Raw genomic sequence first — 27,983 nt, 5'->3', positions numbered from 1 at the left:
AAACATTCAATCAAAGTAGATTTAATGTGGAGTTTATTCACAAGGAAAAAGACCTTTGACAGCTTAAGTGAAAACAGATGCTACGAAAAGTATCTTAATTAGAAATATAAAATATAATTGACTTCTTTGAAAAATACCCCCCCACCACTGAGTCAGTACTGTAGGAAGATCCTGAGATGAAAGAGAGAATATAAGATTAAAGAACTGAAATCTTATTTTGTTTAAAACATCAAAAAACATCAATCCATGTAAGACACCTAACTTCTGTACACACAAATTGAAAGATTGACATTAAAATTGACTGACTTACACAGGGTGCCGGTGATAATGGGGATTAAAACTACAAAGTCAAACAATGTTCGGCTATCTTAGCGGTCATCCAAGGTCAATGCTGAATTTCACAGGAGACATAAAAATGCAATGAGCAAGGAATAAATCTGACAGGAAGTGATCAAGCTGACAAGAATAAGATGGGACAATGGGACAATTTGAAAGCAGCCCACCCTCTCTGCCATCTTTACAACCAAAATGCATTTAAATGAAATATGACATTGTGTCAGTATGATGCCGTAAGCTGCTGTAAATTCTCTTGCTTCAGGTCCTAAATGGATTGGACCTTGCACTCTACCTCTTAATGGGAAGCACCAGGTGCAAGGCAGCCCATATTTCTCTCCTGTGTGTGAATTATCAAGAAGAAAAATAAAACAGTCTGATCTTTGGCTACTCTAAAAAGGCATCCAAACCTTTCCATCTTTCCTGCAGCCTCTCTCCCCGCAGCCCTCCCCCTTCTCCCCATCTCACGTCTACTTTCCAGCTTTCTAATCCCCTTGACTGAAGAGCAGAAGACCTGGTGGCTCCGGGGCACAAAACAGGACGAGAAGTAAATTGAAGAGAGAGGAGAAAGCGTCTCAAGATGAGCGAAGCAGAGGGTGCCTCTCGAGCTGCAGACACAGAGAGGGAGGAATAGGAAGGGACGAGAGCAGCTAAGTGCAAAGACAGTTAGATGAATAATTATGAGAGAAATACCTTTCATTAAAAACCTATTTTTTTATTTGGACAAAATTATTAAGTAGCATAAGAACAAAAACAAGTTAAAGAGACTTAAATTGCTTCGGAAAAGCAGACGGTAAGCTCGACAACTCTTCTTCTTGTCTTAAGAAGCATTAAGGAAATCTCGAGTGACGCAAAACACTGACGTCTGTTTTACATCCTCACATCTGTCAATTTCTTCTAATATTCATTCCATGAACATGACTCAAAAAACATATCACAAACTCAAGCATTATCAAGCATTGACACAGAGAAATCCATCACTTTCCAAATCATGGCTTTTAATAAAATAAAAGGAGAAAAACAAACTCCAGTATTTATTTATTGTTGGAGAATACTGTTTCCTGATTTCTGCATTTGGTAGCTGCAGCAATAGAAAAATGGCACTTTTCTTCACCTGACTTTCACTGCTGGTTTCATAATGGTCTCCCCGCTTACCCAAGTCAGAGTGTTATCAGTGCTGCTGGCAGTGAGGACGGCGGGGTAATTTATTTCCAGAGAGTCTGAGGTTCTTGAGGTGAGCAGCAACAAACTGCATCACAGTAACAGAGGAATCAGAGTGTGTGTGCTTTGTCCACAAAGAAAGAGCGCCTGACACGACACTGATGAAGAAGATTTTCCCTTCTGGCCAAGCTAAAACTAACAACCTTGAACTAAAAAGCTAACAATGAATCTAAACCTTATCCTAACATTACACACCACATTTTAAAATATTCTTCTCCCATCTTAGCAGAAAGCAAGGAACATCAGGGTTGAACCCGTTTCATGACGGCCAGTAGAAAGTGTAAAAGCATTAATGAACTGTAGTTTGTTTATTGCTCGTCTCTCAGGAAGCTGCAAATCAGAAGAAAGAAAAACCTTTGCCCCATTGTTCAGGGAACTGAGTGTAAGTGTGTCTGCTCATCTGTGTGTGTACGTACAGTGTATTGTTCAGGGGACAACGGTGTAGGGCTGATAGGGCAGAATCTTTTGTCGTTCATTGATTGCGTAAATCCATGCGGGTTTGACAAAGTTCAGATTGCCGTTCTCCATCAGCGCCTGTGAGGAAATTGAGAGTGAAAGCGAGGGGGAAGAAAGGTCATCCAGTGTTGCATTGTAATGCACAGATCAAAAAACGGTATGACCCTTTAAGAAGCTCTGCTTGTTCAGATGCTTACAAGGCTCTCAAATACCCTTTTCAAATAGATTTAAAAGACACTCTGTCCTAACACTGCTGCATCTTCCCTGCAAGGCTAAAATACTCAATGCTTTTATTTATACCCTGTGAAAAGAGAAGTAGCTGCTTAAAAGCAAATGCCAAAGAAGTGTTTTTGCTTTTGTGACATGTCTTCCTTTGCTACTTTTTAAATGGAGCTGTGCACTCTGTATAATTGACCATTCGATAACCCGAGAAAAACAGATAGAAGAGTCTAAATGATGTGTTTGAAGGATATATCCATGTTTTCAAAGTGTTCAGCAGCGAACAAAAGGGTTTACAAACATAAAGATAAAGCCCGTAGATCACAGTGTACGTAACCTTCAAAAACTCATGTATCAAATCAAGGTTTATTTATAAAGCACATTTAAAAGCGATTTTTGGTCGGGCCAAAGTGCTGTACATGTAATAACTACAATCACATAAAAACACATTTCTATAATCACAATAAATAATGTACTTATGCTCTAATCCATATGAAATCTAATGGTTTTTAGGGGGAAGCGACAATGAAACTCACGTCTTCAAAGGAGTCGTGCCACCCTTCACTGGTCACCACAAACTGCACCTTCTCCGTCATGTAGTCCTCGATCAGCCTGCAGCAAAGACAATATTATGTTTCTATACGATCATACAACATCTCAGTGAATTCCCATGACCAATTAAAGTAGTGATGCACTTGTGTTGTGCTCTTAAATGGTGTTTCTCACCCGTTGAAGGCAACAATGTATCTCAGCAGAAGGCGCCTCTCGTTGTTGGGAAATTTACCATAGAGGAAAAAGTGCTTTCCTCTCAGGAAGTCTGGAGTAAATGAGAAAATGGGCAGATAAAGGCTTACTACTACAATGGGAAAGTGGAGCAATTACAGGTGCTATTTGATAAAGGGTGAGAAAGGAGCAAAGCACAGAAGAAAACTGAGAAAAACAGTTGATGTTTGTGTGGTGTTTCCTGAAAGCCATCCAATTGCTTTCTGTCAGGGTTTGCAATGTCCAAAGAGTAATGGAGGACATCTTGTTTCTTTGATAGGAACAGACAGAGACAGGAGACAAGAACAAAGAGAGCCTCACCTGGAAGCTCAGGGATGGGGAGATCCTCTTCAGCCTCAGCGTCTGTGTTTTCATCTGTGGACCCCCCGTACGGATCCTCCTGCTTCACCTTCACGTCTGATGAAGCTTTCTTCTGTCTGCTCTCGTGCTCCACCCTATTACAGGGACAGCAAAAGGTCCCTTTATATTGTTGTATCAATTGTGCTACTGTGTGCAGCTCAAAGGAAGAAACTTCTCAACTTTGTTTTAGTGTCAGAGCACTTCTTCCAATCCAACTTTATTTATAAAGCACTTTAAAACCTCCAGACCAAAGTGCTGTTCAGAGAAATACAAACAAATCCCACAGCGCAGCTCGCAAAACAAAAACAAATAAAGGTAAGAACACAAAATAAACAAGAATACGAATAACAGCCATATTGTAAAAACAATATACCATTTAAAAGCAATAAAAGCAACAATCTCCGCTAAGGAGAAGAGGTGGGTTTAAGACGTGATTTGAAAGCTGACAGTGTAGGAGCCTGTGTAACGTGGAGGGGCAGAGCGTTCCACAGTCTTAGGGGCCGTAAAAGGGAAAAGCACGGTCCCCTTTGAGCTTTAGATTAGTTTTCGGCACATTAAGGAGCAGGTGATCAGCTGACCTGAGAAGGCGAGTGGGAGTGTAGGGGTGTAGCAGCTCAGAGAGGTAGGGCGGGGCCAGGCCATTGAGGGATTTAAAAGTAAATAAAACGTTTTTTTTTATTAATCCTGCCAGCCAGTGCAGTGAAGCTAAAATGGGGGGAATGTGCTCATGTGCTAATGGCAGTCACACCGGCAGGGTCAACAGATCTCACTTTCATAGAGCTTATGAATCTTTTTCTAAAAAACGTAAAGCTCCTTCTTTGACACTGCTCTTAGTCCCTTTAGAGCAGAGGTGTCCACATTTTTTTCACCGAGGGCCACATACAGAAAAATATACGAAGGTCTGGGCCGCTGACTAGAGGTATTTTGCCTCAAAAGTTAAGTTATAAGTTGGAAAAATCAATCCAATGTAGGTAAATCATTCTTGATACTTGAAAATGCGTTAAGAAAAAAACAGCTTACAGCTCTCCAGAGTTTCATTTATTGTGTTGGCAGCTCATTCCTTAAAACAGAAGCTTCATATTGATTATAATAAGAGGAAATATGAAGGGTATATTTCAAGGTTGTTATGGAAATAAGTTATTGGGCTTTTTTCTTATCAACTTGAATTGACTGAATTTATTTGAAAATTGGTCTTCTTAACACATGAATACTGTGTAATATATTTGAACATATATATTTAAGAAGTACAATAAAAGACAAGCAGAAGTTTATAATACTCAAGTCATTGTACTTTTTTTATTTGCTGAGTGAGGGCCGATTGAAAATGGTCCGCGGGCCGCATTTGGCCCCTGGGCCATAGTTTGAACACCCCTGCTTTAGAGTATACGCGATATAGAGTGTGGATTACGTACAACCATCTTTAAAAAAGATGATTCAGTTCATCCTATATATCAGTATGAACGCACACCACATATAAGATGGTAGTTTAAAGGTCCCATGTCATGACCATTTCTACTGATCATAATTCCATTGTTGAGGTCTACTAAAATAAATGTATATTGTGCAATTTTCCAAACTCACATTGGTTTCTCATACAGCATCTCTGTATAGTATGTGTATTCACTCTCTGTCCAAAACGGCTTGTTGGAGCTCCTGCCCCCCCGCTCCCTGTGAGCCCAGTGGCCGTCTGCGAGACAGCGAGAAACTCAGCGAAACCCAGCCCGAACACACACACACCCCGCAGCCTGGATGGGAGTTTGTGTGTGTGCCCAGGCTGAGTTCCGCGGTGTCTCGCAGACCCCACACCAGTGAGCCAGCTCACACTGTCCCGCTCCTCGCAGCAGCGAGCCTCGCAACGTCCCGCGCGTGTGTGTGTGTGTGTGTGTGTGTGTGAGGAAGTCCGCGGATTGGTCCAAACGTAGCGGCTCCGTGGACGTAACGTAACATCACTATACCCGAAATACGTCACTATACCCAAGAAGTAAACAATGGAAAAAGAGAAATCTCCAACGAGGCGTTCTGGGGCAGCATAGACAGGTCTTTTCTGTGTTAGAGTTTTACTCGCTACAGGGTGTACTTTGAGGGTTTGTGACTCTGCAGACCGTTTACATGCAGAAAAACCTTCATAACACACAAGGGGACGGGTAATAACCAGAAAAGCATGACATGGGACCTTTAAGAGTTGTTATATTAAGCTTTTGCCAAATCCTGTCTGAAGTACAGCAAACAACTCTCTCTTCTCAATATAATCTTTCAGTTCCTGGTTCCCAGAAAACCCTCAACCACTCCCTCAGCAATTAGTGGCTTTAAAGTTGTGAGTGTTTCTGTCAAACCTCTTTTACAGATTATCTTGAAAGGAAGAAATAGCCAAAAACAACAACATCTATTTGGTCCCTTGGGAATCCGTTACAACACTGACATAATTAAGAAGTATAATACAAAATGCTAATAAAATATGACTGATTTCACACAAACGTTCACTTAGGTCACAAGCTAGTTTTTTTGTTGATGCAGAAAACAATGCTTATTTAACAAGCACAGTAGGTTGTTAAAGCAAAACAATGAGATTCTGTGGACAACATTTAATTACATGGAAGAACAAACTCGCCCACATCATTACACACAGCATCGTTCACATGATTTGTTTACCTCTGCAGCTCGTCCTCAGTGTCCACGGCAGACTCATCTCCACTTCCTGTGAAAAGTAGTTGTCAATATGGTAAAACTGTCAATATGCAAGGCTTATTTTACTGCATGAAAAGACCTTGCAAATGTGTGTGATAAGCGAATATATGTATAGGTAATCATATCAGTTCATTGGTTGATAATAAATCCTTGTATCTTAAATTACCATCACTGTAGTTTGATCTCTAAACTAAATATTACAATCAAATGTCCAAAAATGTAATCTTCTTAGTCATTTTTCATGTTTTTTACAACATGCTATGCTCTTATGCTGCGTTCACACCGGACGCGATGCGATGTTTGGGGGCGGCGTGATTACATGTAAAGTCAATGCAGAGACGCGGACAGACGCGGACAGACGCAAATTCGCTCCGACGTCGAGCATGAAGCGGTGGACGCGAATTCCGCGGGGGGATTGAGGCGATTGAAGGGGGCCGCGACAAACGCTCAAGTTCAATTTTTTCAACTCAAGCGTCATATTCGCGCGACGCGATCTCGCGGTAGCCAATCAGCGGTGAGGATCTCAGCATGCCGTCACTGTCTTTCAACCAGAAAACATCAGCCGTTAGCTGTTAGCACACAGCGCTCACAGCTCCTCATATCTGTTCAGAAACGATACAGAAGTTAAAGAACAAACCAGACTGTCTGTGTCATGGCGAATACAGTCGCTGGTTTATTTATGTCTGTAGGCCGTTGTTGTGAGTGTGGACGGAGCATATACAACGTTAGCTTAGCCTGAACGATCCGATCTCCATTCAGAAAACACACATTTTAAAAGGTTTTTCGCCTGCCGTCTGTCTGCAGACTTGTCAAAGCATTAATTCATGGTTTTTACTAACCGGTATTAGTATGTAGTTACTTCGGCATCATTTTGAAACGTGTATTACAATTAAATCACAGTCAAATATGTTCATTTTGTTGTAGTTGTAGCTCCCCTAGCCAGCGCGTCTTGTTTGAATGATGCGAGTAAACACATCTGACAGCCGTGGTGAAACTCGAGCGTTTAGAGCGATGCGATGGGAGCGATGCGAGCGATTAGAGCGAAGCGAATATTCGCATCGCGTCCGGTGTGAACGCAGCATTACTGTATATTTCCAATATGCATAGCAGAAAGATAAAATGCCATATGAATCCACCCATCAAAAACACACACATATCAGCAGGTTCAATCATGTAACCTTGGTAACACTTGTCCATAAAATCCTGTGCTGTTGAGGGGAACAAAAGCAGGTCTCATTGAATGCTGTCGCCTTGCGTGTGTTTGCTGTGCTGCCTCATCGATGCACAGCGACACTTTACTTCTGCCACGGCATTACCATAGAAATGAGAATCATGCACAAGTCCCTTCCCAGGTATTACATGTCCCTTTCACGGTGGCCTAGTCGAATCATCCAGTTCTTCATAAAGGTGATGCCTTTTGTCTAATCCCCTCACATTGCCCCCCCGCCCCTCTCAATTCACTCACTCCTCTTCAGCTCCAGATCTAACATCTCTCCATCCTCAGTTAGAATGAATCACTGCCAATGAGTAAAAGCCACTTCAAATTCAGCTCTTATATACATATACAGAATGTAATGTATGACTTAATTTTATTTTTCTGTGGGTGACCCTGAGGTAGTGCAGACGTTAAATCAGTGTTTCACATTAATAACCTAGACTGTGGCCCGCCCACAAACACACACCCCATCTCATTCACCACGCTTTAGGGGTCTGACTTTTTTGCCTTGTCATCACTATTCCTATGAAGGCAAAGATTGATAGATATTGATATCTATCAAAAAGAACAATTTAAAAACAATCTATTCAATTGCGAACTTTTAGACTTAGAAGTTTATTTTCTGATTAACTACAGATGGTAAGTTGTCATCATCATATTGTTCTATTGCTTTACACAAATCTGTGGCTTTTGTTTATAATTTAAACTAAACGTTATTACACAGGGCCTCTTCTACACCATCTTAAACCTTAAATGTAAGGACTTCAAATATTTGTAGAGATGCGTACTGTAACTCCGGACCCAAAAGAATGTTGTGAAAAGTCAGCTCCACCAAACGTGAGATTGTATTTCTGCACAAAAATCCTAGAGAAATTCCTTCAATTATTAGTGAGAATCAATCATCAGTGAAAGAACATTCCCAGTTCAGACATAAAAGAAACTCATCGCAGTTTGTCGAGTATGGCAGGACTGTTTTATTCTGGGTGGAGAGTCTGAGGACATCTACATTTAATTTATAATTTATATTTGAAATGAAATCCACTAATGCTCAGACACTTTTTCTTTCCTCACCTACCAAGTCATTTAAGGACAAGACTTTATACAGACTCTCCCTTTGGCTATTATGTTTTTACTGGCTTTAATCTGAGCACATGGTACACAACCCAACGTTTTACCTCAAGGTTCAACATCACTTTTAACTGAGTTCAAAGACTGCCTTCACACAAATGCTCGACTGAAAGGAGAATTTCGTTTTTTTTTTTAGTTTGTTCCTTTTCTCTCAATGTATTCAAAGTGCCTCTTGAGATTGGCTTTCATTATTTGATTTCCTCTATTTATCAGCCCACTTCTTCCCCCATCAATACCCTGTATGTCTGCCTGTTTCAGATTAAAGTCTATTGACAAACATTATGAGTCTTTCTAAAGCTCTCATCTAGTATGCACTTTCCAGAACAATGAATGGCCTTTCTTTTGTATCCAAAGAGTTTCTGAAGTATGCATAGAAATGAGTGAAGTTGCTATGATGACTGAATCTTAAACGAATAACTGGGTAAAGTTCAGTTAAATGATTTCACAGTGTGACTTTATAAAGTAGTTTTGCCTCAAACCTGGTTCATCCACATCAGTTGAGCCAGCATACTCATCCTCTTCTTTCTTCTTCTCTGGCGTCTTTTTCGGGGTCACTTGTCTCTGCTGCTTTGGTGGAGTCTGTAAAAACAAAATGGACAAAGTTTTAAAACTGTCTGTTAGAAACTAGAAACAGTATTATTGATTAGAAGTCAACTTTAATGTCAATCTTACTTAGTTTGTGTTTACGGACGGAGAGATCGAAATGACGTTTCCAACAATCCCGAATGTAAAATTATACAGTATACAGATATGTATAAAATATGTATATTCTATATACACAGTCAGACACATTTACAAATATGCACATAGGCCTGTCGCGATAAGCAATTAATTGACTTATCATACGATAAATAAAAAATGAACTCGATAACTTTTCTGACCTCGATAAATTGCCGTTTACATGCGTGTTTGTTTACATAAGGATGTGACCAGCATTTTAGCCAGGCGCACTGGGTCTGCTGGCCCGGCGCGCCGTGAGGGGCGGGGCTCACACACAGCCAGGTCAGGACACTCTGCGTGCAACAGCGTAGCAGCCAAATGAATAATATAGAGACAAGCAGAATATAATGTGTGACTTACTCACGGGGAATTTGAAGTTGAATGGAATTGGTTTGCGAAACCTAATTCCACATCTCCGGTGTGGGAATATTTTGGATTCAAGCCAAATGAACAAGGCGAACCTACGGACTTGAATGAGCCATTATGTCGCATTTGTTTTAAAAAGGTAGCAACAAATGCTAGCAATACGACCAACCTTTTAGAAACACAACCACCCCATTCCGTGTTCCCAGCTGGGAGCAAACACGGCAGCTGGAGATGGAGAGCCCCCACCTTCCCGACAGTTTACAATCAAAGATGCATTTGCCCGACAATGCAAACATGTTGGTGTTCCTTGCTCGAAAACTTTGAAATACAGATTTGGATATGGCCTGTTGAGGCATCTGGGACTTTGTAAGGACAGTGGACTGTACACTTGACTGTTGTTTTAAGGAGGGGATTTTTGCTTGTGAGACAATATGTGCTCATATTTATTTATTTATTTATATATATATATATATATATATATATATAGATAGAGCTCTGTTTTCCAGCCTGAGTCTATTTAATTTATTGTTTTGGTTGTGTGTGTGATTTAATAATTTTTGTATAATTTAATTAATTTGTTTTATTTATTATATATATAATTTATATATTTGAATATTATTTCACATTTCATTTGCAATGTTGAATGTTCAATAAAAAGTTCAGTTTGAATTAACTTGAATTATTATTATATATTATCATTATGTCAGTGGTCTAAAATGGTCTTACAACGGTGCCGACAATATTATCGTTTATCGCAATAATTTCCAGGAAGATTTATCGTCCAACAAAATTAATTATCGTGACAGGCCTATATGCACACATTAAGATAAAAAAACAAACACAACAATCAATATATACATAATAACAGTCACTTCAATATCAATATCTTTGGTGCAAGATTGTCCATAAAATGTGCATTTATTGCAGATTGTCCATAGCAGCATAAAAAAAGTGTCTTGAATTTGAGTGTCTGAGTGATTAAATAATTTGCCTACTAAAAAGATAAATGTACCTTTGAGCTCTCTTCCTCTTCACTCTGTTCATCCACTTCCATTTCGCTCTCTGAGCTTGACTCTGCTCCATCCATCAGGTACCTGGAGAAAGACAAAGAACGGGTGAAGGAAATGTGTCAGGATGATTAAAGGCCAGAGGGAAAAGAACGCCTGCACGATATATCCTGCTATCAATCAGCTTTGCTACGTTTCAAATGGCAGTGGGCCATTGTCGGGCAATAGTAGAACAAAGGGTCAGAACCCAGGTAATACTTTTCACCAGACGTTTAATATCCTGATGTTTTAAACATTACCGATGCCAAAAGCTTTGAAGAGTGTCTGCTGGGAGAAAAGTCTGAGCTACTGCAGTAGAGGGGAAAAGAGTACAAAACCTTTCAACCCAGGATTTGTCCCGTGTCTATTTTAGGGATGATTGACCCAACAGGTTGAGTAAGCAAGTAGAAATCCCTCCTCCGTTACATGGAAATAGGGAGGCTGTGGCTAAGTGGATGGTGTGCTGGACTTCGAATTAGGTGGTAGCAAGTTTGAGTCCCACTGCAGTCAGCATGTCGTTGTGTCCCTGGGCAAGACACTTCACCCCAAATTGCTCCTGTGGGGATTGTCCACAGTACTGAATGTATGCAAGTCGCTTTGGGTAAAAGCGTCTAACAAATGACATGTCATGTAAATACACAGTCTACATCCAACCTAACCTTAATGCTAACCATTAGCAGAACAAAAAACCAAAAGAGGGAGTATGCTGTTAGCAGGGAGATCATAATGCCATCTGTAACGACCACTGCAAAGGTTAAGAGAGTGGGGGTGGAATAAAATCTAAATGTTTAAAATGTGAGAGGGTTCAATGAGGGGCTGACACATCTCCTCACCCTCTCCATATATTTCTCTCCAACTATGAAGGCACCTGCACGTTATAAGACTGACGGTGACACCACTTTTAAGCTGTAATTATTACCGCTCACTCAGTCGGGAGACATTTCACTGACCTATGCTTTCTTCTTTTATTGAACTCACTACCAAGGAAAGAAAAAAGAGAAATGACACCGTGGGTGAGTAGTAAGAGAGTAAGGCAGAATCAGTTGCTTATGGCATCCTAAGAAGCAGACCACCAAGCTCGATCTGCTCCTTTTACAGAGAACTGGAGTCACAGGTTGTGAGAGATGGTAAAAACCAACATTAAAGCATGATGAAAGCTTCTGCTTTTTTTAAAGTTACATTTTCCTCCACAATTTTAGAAACAAGTAACGAGGTGTCCCCACTTCAGCCCTCAACGATGCTAAACAAATTGCACATATCATAAAATGTATAAGATTACAGGGTTGTCCCTTATATTATAATTCATATAAAAATGGATGTGGAGAACATCAATGGTCTAAGTTGGCTTCTATTCAATCAATCAACAACTTTATTAATCCCGCAAGGGGCAATTGGTTGTGAGCAGCTTATGTCATGTACACAGGCAGGAACATACAGGAAGAAGGCACACAGATACACCCGGGAGCCTGGATGTGGATCCTTCCAATTTACACGATGAGTAGTTTCATAGCATCACAATAAATAAATAAATAAATAAATAAATAAATAAATAAATAAATAAATAAATAAATAATCAAGTTAATAACCCTATCAAGAATTTAAAAGTTTGAGTGCAGAGGGGATGAATGATTTTGAAAAGCGATTTGTCTTAAGAGCAGGTAGAGCATATATACGCCCTGATGGCAGCACATAAAATGAATCTGCAAGAACATGACCTGGAGAGGCCAGTATGCTCTCTGCTTTCCGTAGAATCTGCTGGTTACAAAAGGAGTTTAAATCCCTCCGTTTCACTCAGATGACCTTAGAGCAGGTTTTAACAATGTTGTTCAAGCTGTTCCGGTCTTTCAGTGTAAGCAGATAAAAGAAAAACAAATAAGGCTCTCAATAAATGCTTGGTAATTGCAGTTCTTTAGCAAGTTCTAGGGTGTTGTTTAGTATCTGCTCTAGCATTTTGAAATTGGGTACATAAAGATGGTTATAATTACAACGGTGGAATATGCTCCACCAAATGCATTCGTCTCAGTCTTCCACAAACCCTCCGTTGTGATGAGATGCTCCATGCCTCGAGGGCTCTCCTCTCTTTCTGTCCTTCTCTGGACCGTCACTGGTCACTGGGGTACTTAGTCTCTTTTAAACATCCACTACACTTTACATGACGTAAGCATGGCAGGAGCTGAAGCAGCGGACGTGCCCCCCCCACCCCCTCTCCCGATGCTCAGCGAGAAGCGTGTGCATGATGGAGCGACAGTTTGAGAGGGTGCGTATTTGTTTGGGCACTTGTGATCATCAAAGTAAGTGGTCCCTTTAATTACCCATAGCAGATGCAGCTTTTAAATAAAGGACACATCATCAAAGCTGCACGCTGCACAATAGCAGAGCAGGGAGACGGAGGGGGGGGGGGGGGGGGGGGGAAAGGGTGAGAGATCTTTGACAGAACGACAGGCGAGCGTAAGGCAGAATGACAACACAGGCTGCACTGAACTTCTCTCTTCTATGCACTTTTAGAAAATCTTAAATTAATGATCAGATTTCGTAAAACCACAGCCTTGTGTGCTATCGCCCTTGAGCAGTATATACAAATATATATTTTCATATTCAATTCTCTGGCTCATTTGTACACGGCTGCTGTTCAGTCATCTCATCAAAAGCGCTTTCAATTTGAGCCTTGAAGATGAACATAAGTCAAAATGGATTGCCGTGCACCCGGTCTCATCCTCACATTTATCCTGCTGGAACCGGATAATAAACTCAAATGAAATAACATTTACATCAAAACTAATATCAGACTAATTACAAAGAGGCACACTAATAACAGAGAGAGATGGTTCCGGTAATGACTGCAACCTGACAATTGTTTTTCGTTATCGATTCATCTTTCAATTACTCATTGATTTGCTTTGTGCGAGAAATTCAATGTTTCATGCTGCAAAATGAAAAGATATCTTTGTGAGATTACCACCAACAACGTTAGGCCCCTTCCAGATACTCGCACCACATTCTGAAAATGAGTAGGTTATGCAACGAGACACGGTCATTCAGTTTATGCTGTAAAAGACAAAGGATTTTCTGAATAGCACAGTGTCTAAGTAAACAGAACACAGACTTCAATATTCGACTCTTAGAATTCATCATCGCCTGCTTACCTGTCACCATTATTACATGATCACGAGCATTGTAACTCAGTGATAATGAAGAAGAGATCATGGTGTTTTCTGTCACTAACTTGTCCTCCATTGAACTTAACTTTGCTGAGTCATACAAATACTTAGAAATGTTTGCTTGAAGCCAGACTGACATCCAAGATTCATAGCCAACATATGAGCCAAAAATTGAAAATCTAACCAGGATTTTTCTATTGAATTAAAGGATGTCTGTCTCTTCCTACCATAAAACCTTTGAGCAGTCACCCCTCATGTCCGTCCTTGACTTTGGAGATATTCTGCATTGTCATGCTGCCCCATCAACAAACTGTTAAACCCTGCGTTACACAGTGCGTTACACTTATCACAAATGGACTCAATGTTCTAATGAGATAATGGCTGGAAGGACCTCATTATTGTCAAAAGGAAAAAGCCATCTTAACGTTATTTATTTAAAAAGCTCATTAGTCAGGCATACATGTTGTGGTTCCACGTTGTAAAGAGTCCAAACATTCATTTTATTCCTCTAACCTTATAAAACATTTAATCTGTCTGGATTTTGGATTGTTCCCGACAAAATAAGGGATGTAATGATGTTACCTCTAGGAAAAAGTGATGGATTTTTTAAAATTGTTTTCTAATGTAAGCAGCACTACTCAGTGCCCCCTGAGAACACAGTAATGCGTCTCACCTTGGTATGCAGTCAAGTTTGTCAACTCCCCTCACATTTGACTGATTCTACATTTAAAATTGCTATAACTACAATATAAATAGCTGAAAGTAAGACTATATATTTTTAAGAGCTAATTATTTGACAGCTTATACAATTTCTACCACAACACTAGTTCTGCTAACCTTATATTTGCATAACAGCAGCCTGAGACCAGCAAGTTCATAACCTTTGATAACCACCTTCCATCCAGCCTCATTATCATCATCATCATTATTACAGAAGCAACTTCTATGAAGGAATCCCCTAAACAATAAAGCAAAGCTTCATACAGTGCGCCACGAGCACAGAACGATTCTAATTAATTTGGACCAAGACGAGAGTTCTGCTCCACATTATTCAGTAAAGATTAAAGGGGGGCGATGACAGAAAGGTAGCAGAGGAACCTCCTGTAATGAGGCATATAATCGTATAATATAATTAGAGAGCTGCTGGAGCTGGCTGTGTTGAATTTGTGATCACAGCAGGCATCAGCTGCTCAAGGTTACAATGTTCTCTGTAGCAGGCAGCCATCACCGCTGTGAGAGGTGTATTTTTGGAAGCTTCAATCAGTGTGAGTGCTGTGCACAGATTGTGGGAAGTAGAGGGTACAGATGTTGCTAAAGAGAAAGTATTCATCAGAAGAGGATTCATACGTTGGACACATGTTGTGGATGAGTCCTAAGCAGCTGCTCTTGTGGCTAAGGCCTTTTTTGTCTCCACATGCAATCATCGAAACAGTTTTACTTGTATCACTGTCAGATCATTCTTTGGGTTTCGCTCTCTTACTGTTTATAGGTGATCTTCTGTTTTTTCTTATGGCAGTCCAAAACCCATTCCTTCCGCACGATGATGCCCCCTGCTGATTTCACCTGGCTGTACTTGGGGGTGTTAGCGAAGGCACAGCTGGAGATTAAAGGACACACACACACATGGTTACATCACGTTGAAAAGGACAATAGGCTGCCCTCAGAGATCCGGATGAAAACAAACTGAATAGGGGGCTAACGGGGCCATAACACCTTCCAGAAGTCTGTTTTTCATAATAAAACTCAACTACAGATAATAAAAACTCTCATGAAAGAACATCTGGGGAACAATTATTCATTAAAAAAGGGGTTTGCACTTCATATCAATTATAAAATATTTACTTTGTCTCTCAACTGACACATCAATACAGATCAGCCATATTGCCAAATAACATTTACATTTTAAACACAGCTATGCAATGTGTGATCAACATAAGATAAGATAAAATAGTACTTTATTGATCCCAATTTGGGAAATGTTTGCGTTGTAGGAGCATAAAAAAGACATGGCATTGTACAATAAAAATTCAAAGACTAGAAATAAACAAGAAAGTAGCAAATATACATGATGAATTAACAAGATATTATATAATATATGACCGATGGAATATTTAAATATAGAACAGATTATATAAATGTAAAATGTACAGTGTGGTTTTATTCCAAGAGAAACTATGGAGCAGAGAGTTCTCTGCCAGCCAACATCCTGCACTATGTTATATATTGCATCTTTTGGCTGGTTCGTAGCTCTGTTATAACTTCCCTTTGTTTTTATGGACGTATTTCTGAGCTGTCCTTGCCACCAGAGGACTGAGTTTATTGTGTCCCCTGCAGTAATTACTTTAGGATGAGATGAGAAAATCTGATTTAGTTGATGTGTTTCTAAAGACAGTCAACAACACAGTGGATATAAGTACATTGAACTGTTTGTCAATTTGGTGTTTAATCTACCTTTCTGAAAAACAAACCTGCGCTATTCATGCCAAATATATGCAGCTGTGTGACAGATGTAGCTTCTCTGCATCAACACTTTCATGCTAAATATCTTAATATATGGCTGTACAATAAGTCTGAAGAAGTAAAAAATGATTTGATAAATTACTAAAGTCCCCTACGTGTACTGGGGTTACAGATGGGGTCCAAAACTAGCAAGCCACATGAATGTCTGGCAGCAAATACATTTGATATGCTACACAAATATGGACAGGATCCGTTGAATGTTCAGAATATTGGGTTGCAGATTAGCATTTTCAAAAGGGGGGTTCGTTTAGCATGAAACACTTATTTAGAAATAACTAAAGGATAAGTTAAAAAAGAAAGTAGAAAGAAAGTGAGATCAAAGAAAAACTATTTCTGCTAAAAAGTTAGCAATGACTGAGAGTCAGACTTATTATCTTTGCTTTTAAATGAGTGTTTTTAAATGCCATTTTATAACATGTTTCTTAATGTCTTTCATTTTTGTAAAGCACTTTGAATTGGCTTGTGTTGAAAGGTGCTATATAAACAAACCTGCCTTGCCTTGCCTTGCCATACTATTAAAAGTAAAGTAAGGACAGCTGAGGAGTTCAGTGTCTTCTACACACTTCCTCTCTGCTGGATACTTACATGAGGTGTGTGGAGTCGGGGGTCCAGTCAGGTCTGTATTTAGCTCCCATTTCCACAGCCTTTTCCCTCAAATCCCCTCTTATGGGGTTTTGGAAGCCGCTGAGGACAAACACGACCCCCTCCAGGATGCGTTTGAAAGGGACCTGCTGCGCGCTGGCTTTCGGTTGTTTGGGTTTAGGGTCGGGTTTAGAGTGGCTCTCCCGATTCTTCTCAGCAGACTTCTGTGCCGGGGACGCTGAGAGAAGATTTGCAGGAGTCAAAGAAGCTTCCCAGGTGAAGAAATAATCTATATTCAACATTCAGACGCTGTTCGAGTTACCTTTCGGGGTGCTGGAGCTGGGCGTGCCGGCGGGGCTCGGCTTGGGTTTGGGGGCCGCAGCTTTCCCCTCAGGTGAGACAGCTGGGCTGGATTTCTTCGAGGGTGGAGGGCCGGAGGAAGACTTTTGCTCTTTGCTGAACTCAAATGTTCTCTTTGCTGGTGGCTATATGGAAACAAATGGATATCAGAGCTATTGGATACTTTTCAGATTGCAAAAATAAGCTTCACATGAATGTTTACGAGACGTGCGTTGAAAGAGATAATGTTGGATGATGAGTTGACTAGACTAGCACACATCTGAAAACTGTCTACACATTTCACGCTCAAAAACAGACACCTTGGAAACAAAACAAGTACTTTTGAGATTACTTCCTGATGCATAGACATGAATATGTATTTGTGCAGTTCAAGATGTGTATTTCGTCCAAATGACTTGTAGCGGATATTGACAATCCGCAGAAGTGATTTTCCTCACAGAGCGAGCTCATACAGTTTTACTGATGGATTTTTATCAGACCCAGGCAATATTTCAAGCCCTACTTTTTAAAGCTGATGAAAGCTGCAATTTAAGCTGCTGCTCACGTACCAGATTCATTCAATAAATTGGATTTCACCAACAAGAACAGAACATAATGAGCAGAGCTTCCATAAGAAATGTGAGGCACTGCCTGTATAATTTAACAGCATAGGACGCCCTAAAGCTGTTGGTAAAGTGCACTGGGGCTTGGTCACCAAGCGGATTTGTCGCGTGTCATTCCCTCTCCTGTCCATTTCAAGTCTTTCCTAAAAAGTACTGCCTTTAAAACATTTGATAAAACTAAAATAGAATTAACAAAAGTAATATATATATTTAATTTTTTTACTGAAATGTATTAGTTTTTTTATACAAGTCCAAGGAATTTTGGTTCCTGGTGAAGTTTGGAGATAGATGCACAACAATATTAATGAAAATATGTAATCAAGTAGATGTTAACAACCCTTTTAAAAACCCTTGAACACATACTTTACTTTACTAGTACAATTTGACAGTTTTGGGTAAAACAACTGTTCAGTGTCAGACTTTATTTATCTTATCTTTCCTTGATAAATGTTGTACCAATAGTGTGACTATTTTACAGAGATGGAGTACTCGAGTGCCGATTTTCGGGACTCGTGACTCGACTCGGACTCGCGCACTGATTGGCGCGACTCGGACTTGGACTCGTGAATTCTCGCGCACGATGACTCGGACTCTTGAATTCTCGCGTACGATGACTTGGACTCGTGAATTTTTCCCCCCACGATGACTCGGACTCGACTTGTACATTGACGCTCTGATTTGGACTTGGATTCGGACTCGAGCAAGTTTTCTATGGAGTCTGATGTCCTCTATCCTGGCGTGTGCACCTGCAAGGCGAGTTCACGTACTGGGCCCCGCTATTCCAGTCTAAAGATGTCTAGAGACACACCCCGCATCGTGCTGTATGCTTTCACACATTCTGCTTCCACATTGGGAAAGAGCAGCGCAAAATGCTCGTTATGTGGAAAAAAGATTGAAGAGAAGGTTCCGTAACACATTACTCTAAGGATCGAGTTCAGACATATAGGCTGTCTTGAACACTATCATCAGAGTAACGTGATCTAATCAATAAATAAAGATTCAGCCGATAACTCGAAAGCACATGGCTACTTAACATGCAGAATGTCGTCATTGTGCATGCTAAGTGGCCATGTGCTTTCTGGGGCTTAATCTTTATTGATATAATTTAAACATTCACTATAATAATTGTAGCGTCCCTGGCTGAATGATGGTCAGGCTCTCTAACCGATGGTATCTGTTTATTGATCACCCAACGTAAGAGCTTGTGCCCTTATCAGCCAGGTGCTAAAAACCCTAACTATTTAGTATATGTTCCGGTAAAAGTTCCTTCAAAATAAGAGTCCCGATCTTATTACTATCAAAATAAAAGTGCAAAACGAAAACTTTACCATAAGAAAATATTGGCATACAAATATAATCACTTCTCTAAAAAGGTAACTCATTTTAAATATAGTTAGACATATTAAAGGTCATTTACAATAATAATAATAATATTAATATTAGTAATAAGCTTTATATTTGTATAGCACCTATTACAAGAATTGTAGCCAAACTGGCTTCACAGCAGTTCAATAGACACATTAGTATAACATGACAGGATAAAAGCAATGTAGAGGAGCACCTACATTTCAACACATATATCCACAAAGATTAATACATGAAGACTTGTGACTCGGACTTGGACTCTTCTTGGGTGACTCGGACTTGGACTCGAACACAGGTAATGATGACTCGGACACTCCTTGGGTGACTCGGACTTGGACTCGGACTCGAAGAGTGGTGACTCGAGAGTGACTTGGACTTGTGAATTGGTGACTTGACTACAATACTGCTATTTTATGAAACATACATTTAATTTGGGCAGATCTTATCTGAAAAACTGTACTGCTAAGAGAATTTTTTTTAATAAAACAAAAGAAATGTTTAATTATAAGGTCAAAATCTTAATATTTCAGCCACTACTCATTCAAAATCAAATTTAAGTAACCCTCTCCAACATGATGTAATAGTTTAAACTCCAAATACTGGATCCCATCTTTGGTAAGCTTTATTAGTGGAATGCTGTTTACACCACATAGTCTTCTTCTTATTTCACCAAATACAAGTTTGGCTCTCAATAACTTCAGCATACTTTCAGCTACAGAAACCATTCAAATATCAAACTATTCAGCCTTTTCAGCACATGATGGGAAACTTTCAACCTTTTCAAAATATGTTATACTTTTTGAAATATTCAGCTTTTTAAACTCTTTTTTTAACATGGAACTCAATGGGAGGAACCTTCAAATCCTCTTTTACCTACGCCGTGCGCCAAATGCTTCTCCTTCCACATACTTTCAGCTAGAGACTTCATTCTAACTTTAAAATGACCATAAGACATTCAGCTATAAAACTTGTTATTCAAATGTTTTATATCTTTTACACTTTGAGATATTCAACTTAGTTTGGAGCTTGGTAAAGAGGCCTTCTTCAGATTTTAACATTAGTGTGTATTGAGCAGCTCGTTAAGGCTAGAGTGCTTTGATCTCAAAACAGAGTGGAGTGCTTGAAATTCGCCCACATTTTTTTTTTTTTTTTAAACCTGCCATAACTCCCAAACCCTACACTCCTTGGACATTATTTTTCATGAACAACGTAGGAACACCTCTCCTACGTTGAAAAATCAAAAAAGATTAGGCAAACAAATTAAACAAAATGCCTCTTGAGGGCATGAAGAGACAAAAACGTTCAACATGTCTCCATTAAGGCCCATTGTAAATTCCGCCTGATCTTTCCTCACAGCAGCAGCCGCACACCTTTAGTTAAATCTGCCAAAAATGCCACATTATTGACCCGAAAGTGCCCAAAATGCTCCTCACGGTCCTGACATGCTTCACGCGTTGACATTTTACCGAAAGCTGCTACGGTTCTTCAACAAAACGTTCAAATGTAAGAGGTTTATCTCTCATTCAGATCAATGGAAAGGCTCTCCTCTCACAGATCACTGCACATCACCATGGAAACCTTTGATCTCTGCACACAGGTGTTTGATAACGTCGTCACCATGGACACCTTAGATCTCTGCACACAGGTGTTTGATAACGTCGTCACCATGGAAACCTTTGATCTCTGCACACAGGTGTTTGATAACGTCGTCACCATGGACACCTTTGATCTCTGCACACAGGTGTTTGATAACGTAGTCACCATGAACACCTTAGATCTCTGGGCTCACACACAGGTGTTATGATTAGGTGCTCAGCACAGAAACAAACACTGACAAACAGACAGGGGGTGTTTCTCAATCGCGAGTAAAGCTGCTTCAGAGCCACTATTTCAAGCATACTACGTCATCGAGTGCCGCCGAAGTACTGTTCCAATCTCCAGTATACTTGGAAATCTACCGAGCCCGGCGTACTCCGTTTGGAGAAATATCGAGTCTGCACATGAGTAGACTTCGCGGTCTTAAAATCCCCACAATGCTTTGCGCACGGACCAATTTCCCCAAATCTGTGGCGGAAGATGTAAGGCGGGGCCTCTCATATGACGCACACCTGCACACTTGCTAGCATGTTCCACACTTCGTTTTCCGAATGCCAGGAAGTATTCTTGACTCGCTTCTGAAGCAAGATGCTCGGCAGACATGTGCTACCAAGCAAGCGTACTCGCGATTGAGAAACACCCTGTCTCAGCCTAATCTTTTCTGTCTGAAGGAGACTTCATACTGACTTCAACATGTTCCACATATTTTATACATTATTGGTGACGTATGGTTTTAGTTCAAAAGTTTGCAGTTAAAATATTCTGCTGCTTTCCCAAGCCTTTTTACTTTCTTTTCTCTTCTTAATACACATTGATTCACTACTACTTACATCTGATATGTAACTCCTTCAGCCTACTTTCAGCTGCAGAAACCATTCAACTATTACATTATTCAGCTATTTCAGGACATTGAGGCTATACATGTTGTTGTTTATACCTTTTTTAAACCTTTTCTTTTAAATATTAAGCTTCTTCACTATTTTTCCTACTCTTCCAGTTTAACATTTCACTTTCAAGTTTCCAACAAAGTCATTGCAATGCATTTGAGCTGTAACAATTTGATTCAAATCATTTCACTTTTCTGCATTTCTACGCTAAGTTCAGCAACACACTTACTTGGTTTGTGTAGCTAAAAGCAGATACAGAGACCATTCAACTGATAAAATATTCAGCTTTTCTGCATTTTCAGCAACAAATGTTCACAGTTTTCAGCATTCGCACGCATTTTCTGCAGGAAATGCATTTTCTAGTTGCCTCTTATTTTCTCTGCTTACGATTTACTGTTTTCTAAATTAAGCTGCCTGTCGTTAAGTGGAGACACGACGTGATGTTTAGTACCTGCGGTGAGGCCGAGCTGGAGGAGGGAGCCGGGCCTGAGGAGGGGGGGCCGCCACCTGAGGAGTGGGAGCCGCCAGCCTGCAGCGCAGCAGCAGCGTAACTCAACCTCTCACTCTGAGGAGACACTGAGGGGAGAACAGAGCAGAGGGCTGCTGAGGAACAAAGTAGCTTGATAATAAAGAACGCCTACCTTTTGTCTCCTTTAGAGCTTTACATTCAAACCTAATTAGTTCACACTTGCCATGTTTTTCATTATTTGAGGTGATAAGCCCTTTTGTAACAAGGAAATGAAATCATGTAATTGTGCTTCAGGAGCTGGTAAATTCAAATGAATGGATTTACCTTTCGGTGAGGTAGTGGACTTTGTTGCATGGTCCCGATTGAAGAAGAGACTGCCAGGCTGAAGGCTGGGAGCGGAGGACGGAGGCTCCTCCTTCACCCTGAACTGTCCCAGCTTTGTCAGTTTCTGAAAGGAGAGAAGAAAGACAAGCTTAGTGCCAAAGGAAAAGGTGGAGAGAGGGGCTGGAGTCCTTTTTTTTTTTAAGATATAGCAATACGTTTACAATATGAAATCTAACAAAATGGAAGGAAACTTGTCAGGTGTATGCTGGTTAAAGCTCACTCTCAGTTGCTCGCTACAGTATATTAAAAAACAGATAAAGAAGGAATAAAGATCTACAGGACATATTCTTGGACAATATGTACGTCAAATCTTGGGCTTGTTATATACATTGAATGGGGCTTTGACCTTATTGAAGCCATAAAATGTGTGAGCTTTTGAACCCAAATGTCACATTAACTCAAGCATTGCTGTGTCATGGCAGATGTATTGCTCAGGACCCAAGGAAGTTGGATTCTCAAACTGGTTTGTTGTGGAACTTTATTTAAACCTTATTAAAAATAGGACAGGGTATTTAATCTCAATATTTTTGAGGGATTACCTCAAATGTGTCACATAGTGAAAGAATTTAGTATCAAAAGTCCAAAATGTGGAAAGTTACATCCGATATCTGGTCAGAAGATGTGCGTAAATCTTTTTAAGGATCAGACAGAATTTTGATGGAGAAACTATTTTGAGAATTGTTGACTATTTCATTTAGGCAACACTTGCTTGAGATCTAGTGTTCGGACCACATTTAACATCAGAGATGCTTTGGTAGAGGGATAAGAAGAAAAAAAATGGTATTTGTTTTCAAAATAAGGTATCTAAAAGTATGGTTTTAGTGTGAGCAGTGAGTCATCATATCAGCAAAAACCAATATAAACTATATTCAGTGAAAATAACCAGAAATACAGAAGATCTTCAGGCCCGTTGGAGTTTAGGGACCTGTCGCGACTTACCGGGGAGGTTGTTGGAAGAGGATCATTTTTGTCAGGCGGTGAATGAAACTTCACAAAGGCCAGTCCGTATGCTATGTTCTAGAAAAACAGATACAAAACCATCTTAGATTAGATTACTTTATTGTCATTACAAAATGCAAGCACAGTGTAACGAAATTAAGGAGGGTCTAACCAGAGTGCAAAACAGTCAGTTATATACACAATTATCAGAAGTATGTACAAAATAAATGACACAAAAATAAAGGTAAATAGATGGGAAATGTATAAATAAGAATAAATACACAGATAATAATAAATACAGTGAATACAGTACTGTATGTAAAACAGTAATGTACAAGGATAATTGCGCTTCAGCACAGCACACGACAACAACTAGGCAGTATGGCAGTATTAGTGTTCATTTCACAAAAACCAATGGATATATGCTTATTAGTGTACACTGGACTACTGGATCATAACTGGACTATTAAACACAACAGTCCAGCAGATCGATTTCTGTACATGTGAAGCAATAATTTCGACTGATGTCTAATGATGTGGCTCTATGGTAAAAGTAGTGTGAAAATAGTCCAGATCACAATTGTTTTACTTTTGGATTCTGTTGATTAAGAGTGAGATGGATATATTATTTGCACTCTGTTTTTTAATCCATTTAAACGACTGAACCTCTACCTTGCTGTATGGCTGGCTGCACACAATTTTCACTCTGTCCCACTTCTCCTGAGTCGCGCTCTTCTGCAGCTGCTGAGGCCCGAAGAAACGCACTCGGTTCATGTTGGTGCCGTTACGACTCTCCGTGGGCGACATGAAGGAAGACGTAACCAAGAGAACCTAAGGGAGAAAAGGATTAACATAAAAGGATTAGAAAGAAATTGAGTTATTACCATAATTAGGAGGAGAAATACTTTGTAGTGATGTTTGGTTTTAAGAATACCTCATAGTCCTGATCTCTGACAGCTGAAGAATTCCCCACCAGCACCTCGATGAAAGCAGAGCCTTCATTTCCAATATCAATGCTGTGCACCTGCTCCTCCTTCTCTAACTGAGAGAAAAGAAACAGCTCAGGTCAACAGAGCACACACACGAACATAAGTCAAAGAGCTAGAAAATGTGATTTAAGAAGTGAAAGTATATAACAAGACTCTGCTTTAACATGCCTGACACATCACAATAGCACAATAGTTTTTTGTCTCCCAGATAATAAAAAAATGTGCAGTAGCAGCATTTGAATAAGCTGGAAAGAGGCAATTAACTTCTGCATAATCTCTAAACAATTATGTGAACTCAGCAAGAAGATTCAGACAAAGGGAATCCCTAAAGGACCCAAATATATCATAAAAGGAGGGGAGTCAAATGTTTTAATTGGTATCAATCTTGCTGATTCTTAGAATGTTGGTTGTTGTATCAACATGATTGCGTGTGACTGTTGTTGATGAATAGATCTTCAGAAGTTACACAAAATAAGAATGCCCAACACTTGGCAATAACAAACGGTAAGTCAGGATCCAAATATTTCCGTTTCTTTAGTGGATTTTAAACCAATGAAGGGCAAAGAGGGACATATAGTATGATCCGGCATAAAATAATCACAAGCCTTTTTTAAAAGGATGCAAGCCAAGTACCCAAAATATCAGTTTAAAGTGGACCTATCATGCTATATTTGAATAATATATTGTAGGGCCATACCTATATAAAACATGTCTGTGTGAAGTCTTTTTTTCAAAATACCAAACAGATCATGCATTTTAGCCATGCCTCATTTCGCTCTATTTGCTCTTTTCCAGCCCTGTTTTTGCAAGGGCTGATTCTGTGAGAAGTCTTCTTCGCTGCTTTTGTGGCAGACTACAGCGCCACTTACAGGCCTGGCATATGTACTACAGCGTCTCCAGCGCTTTCAAGCGGCAATAGCCGTGGCCGTGGCCCAACCCCCCATTCCCCTGATAGGTGGAGAGTTGCCCATATAGGCTGTTTCTGACGTCAAAACAATTTCAAATCTGTATCAGCTCCGTTGCAGCCCCGTTTTTAGAGATTTGGGTATGGAGGAAAAGAGAGAGGGTCGTGTTTTCTGACACTTGGTGAGTTCCCTGACACACCGGGGACACATATTCATGTATAAAAGACGTACAAAAGTGCATTTTGCATGATAGGTCCCCTTTAAGATAAAAACAACATACACAGACTGACTTCATGTCTTGCAAAGGGTAGCAGAATTCAGGTAGCGAAACATCTGTAAAAAACAAATCTATGTTGGATATTTCTGTCTGAGGTAGCAAATGACCTAACAGCTGCTTTCCCACTCCCTAATTTGGTGGAGTTCTCGTAAAAATATGTGAAACTCAGTCATTTAGGTCGATGCGCAAGTGTTAGGTTTAGGATAAAATATGCTGGATCAGCAGGTTTTAAGACAACGTTTCTAGAGCCTAGGTACATTTCACATCAGCAATGACAAATAACAACATGCCTTTGGGAAAACATGTGTGTTAAAAACATACCTGCAGAATGACTGATGTCTGCTTCTCCCCGGATCTTGCTGCTTTCCACTTTCTGTAGGTGTCAGAGCTCAGCAGGTTGTCTGCCTTGTGTGCCTGTTTTACATTAAAATTAGCAGAATCTGGTTAATTGAAGTAGGTGTTCACATACAAGGAATTGGGTTTGGTGTATTGGTGCATAACATTAAATGAGACAAATATTGCAACAACAAAAAAACTACATCAATATCGAAGCAAATTACAACATATTTGAATTAAAACAGGAGGAGAGGTGCACAAAAAAGCCCAATGGATGTTAAAAAGTTCACATTAAGTATATAAAATACAGTACTAATTTAAAAATATAAGAATATGCCACGTACGAAGGGTTATGATGAATGGTAATAGGACGGCTCAAATTTGCCTAAATACATCTACATACAAATATTGGTGTTAGGAATATTGTAAAAATTCAATGCAAGTGATATGATGAACTTACAGTGTCCTCGGTGCTGCAAGACACGACGTGTTTGAGTTGGATTTCTGGCATGTTGTTGATTCTTGACAGGTTGAATTAGCTAATGTGATGTTAAATAAACCAACTGAGAGCTGTGTAACCACTAAACGCTATGTTAACCAATTAAGAAAACATAAAGCACAAGATGTCCTTTAAGCTGCTGTAAACGTAGCCTCGGAAATGAAAGTAAATTGACTGTTTTAAGTCAGATATACTGTTGGCTAACGTGATAGCATGCTAGCAAACAATAGGCGGAATGAACTTTCCCTGATTAGCCTGGTGGTTTTATCAGACATAAAATGATGTTACGCACAAATTCTGAAACGGTTATGTACTTGACACATAGCCAGTCATGTTGGTATTGTATCTAACATTACAAAACATATATGGATGGATTTAATTTTAGATATATATACGTGGAAGCGAACTCATATTCCCACCAAAAGCCTGGCGTGTGTCGTCCTGTGACGCAATTCTCGTCAGCATTTTCATCCAATCAGCGCTTTCGATTCTTCTTCTGCTGTTAAATAGCAGCACCGACATATTTACAGTATATCGCCACCAATCGTTCAGGAGCTGTACCGCAGTCTTTTAAGACTACATATCTTCAAATACTGTACCTACACATTTAAAGACAGGATTAAAATGTATTATAATTTGTTTTAATAAAAAACACTTTTTCATCTCCTTTCATGTAAGTAATGTCTGGAAGCCTTTTTACGCCAACATGATGGAAAAACAGAGAATCTAACTATGGAAATTCCCTTGACAACAGCGCATTTAGAAATCTATAAAAAGTTAAATCCCATATATGTAAGTTAGATGTGAACGTTAAACTACAACAGTTTATGTATTGATTATGTATTTTTTTACGACTGTTCTAACAACAAATGCTTTTACCATTGTGTGTGAACGATGTGATAAATGGTTGCTCATAAAAAAAGGCTCCTTTCCATTTAGCTTTTACAGTATCATGTCCTATAGAGCAGCGGTTCCCAACCTGTGGGCCGCGGCCCCCAAGTGGTCCGCGAAGGCATTGCAAATAATTAAAAAATGTCATTTCAATTTTTTCTTTTTTCTTTTACATGCTTAAGACACAAACATGGACATAACAATAACATATAGGATATGACATTCCCATCTCTCAGACAACAACAAAACAAAAACAGAAGAAATAAAGATACAGTCAGTAGGACCACTTCAACATTTCACAAAAAAAATAGGTTGACAACCAAATATCACCAAAAAAACAACATGGCAAGCATATGTATTGTTCCTTTAATCCCACTCTTCGTTAGAGCTAATTATTTCCCATTTCATGGCGTGTTGAGCTACCCTTTGATTTTTTGTGGCAATAATTGTTTCCAAAATAAATTGTATTTTGAATCTACTCTTCAAACACCTTAAATTAAGATTACTCCTTGATTGACTTTTAAAAATATGTATTTCAGCCAGAAGAATAGTTGTATTTATTAACTGTGTGCGGTCTTCATCTAAAAGCCCATATACAATATTAAAGGGTGTAAATGTAAATTCAATATATGCGCCAAATAATTTGCAAAACATTATGATTTGTGTGGAAACATTTTCATTATTATGTTTTTTTATTTGAACCTCTTTTCCT

At 39.5% G+C, this 27,983-nt stretch overlaps 1 protein-coding gene across 1 annotated transcript; it reads right to left on the bottom strand.

Annotated features, from left to right (window-relative positions):
* Window positions 1-1,027: 1,027 nt before the first annotated feature.
* Window positions 1,028-26,832, bottom strand: xrcc1 (X-ray repair complementing defective repair in Chinese hamster cells 1). Its single transcript, XM_034112661.1, has 17 exons — window positions 26,342-26,832; window positions 25,867-25,959; window positions 24,309-24,416; window positions 24,047-24,205; window positions 23,375-23,452; window positions 22,376-22,499; window positions 22,034-22,158; window positions 17,095-17,257; window positions 16,776-17,010; window positions 15,151-15,267; window positions 10,479-10,560; window positions 8,860-8,959; window positions 6,001-6,046; window positions 3,313-3,446; window positions 2,956-3,046; window positions 2,766-2,841; window positions 1,028-2,088 (listed from the first exon to the last, which is right to left on the bottom strand). The coding sequence occupies exons 1-17, from the start codon at window positions 26,390-26,392 to the stop codon at window positions 1,981-1,983; spliced, it is 1,890 nt and encodes a 629-aa protein (XP_033968552.1). The 5' UTR covers window positions 26,393-26,832; the 3' UTR covers window positions 1,028-1,980.
* Window positions 26,833-27,983: the final 1,151 nt, after the last annotated feature.

This window comes from Trematomus bernacchii, unplaced genomic scaffold, assembly GCF_902827165.1.
Source record: "Trematomus bernacchii unplaced genomic scaffold, fTreBer1.1, whole genome shotgun sequence".
In the NCBI taxonomy this organism is placed as follows: domain Eukaryota; kingdom Metazoa; phylum Chordata; class Actinopteri; order Perciformes; family Nototheniidae; genus Trematomus; species Trematomus bernacchii.
This window is presented reverse-complemented; position numbering and strand designations above follow the sequence as displayed.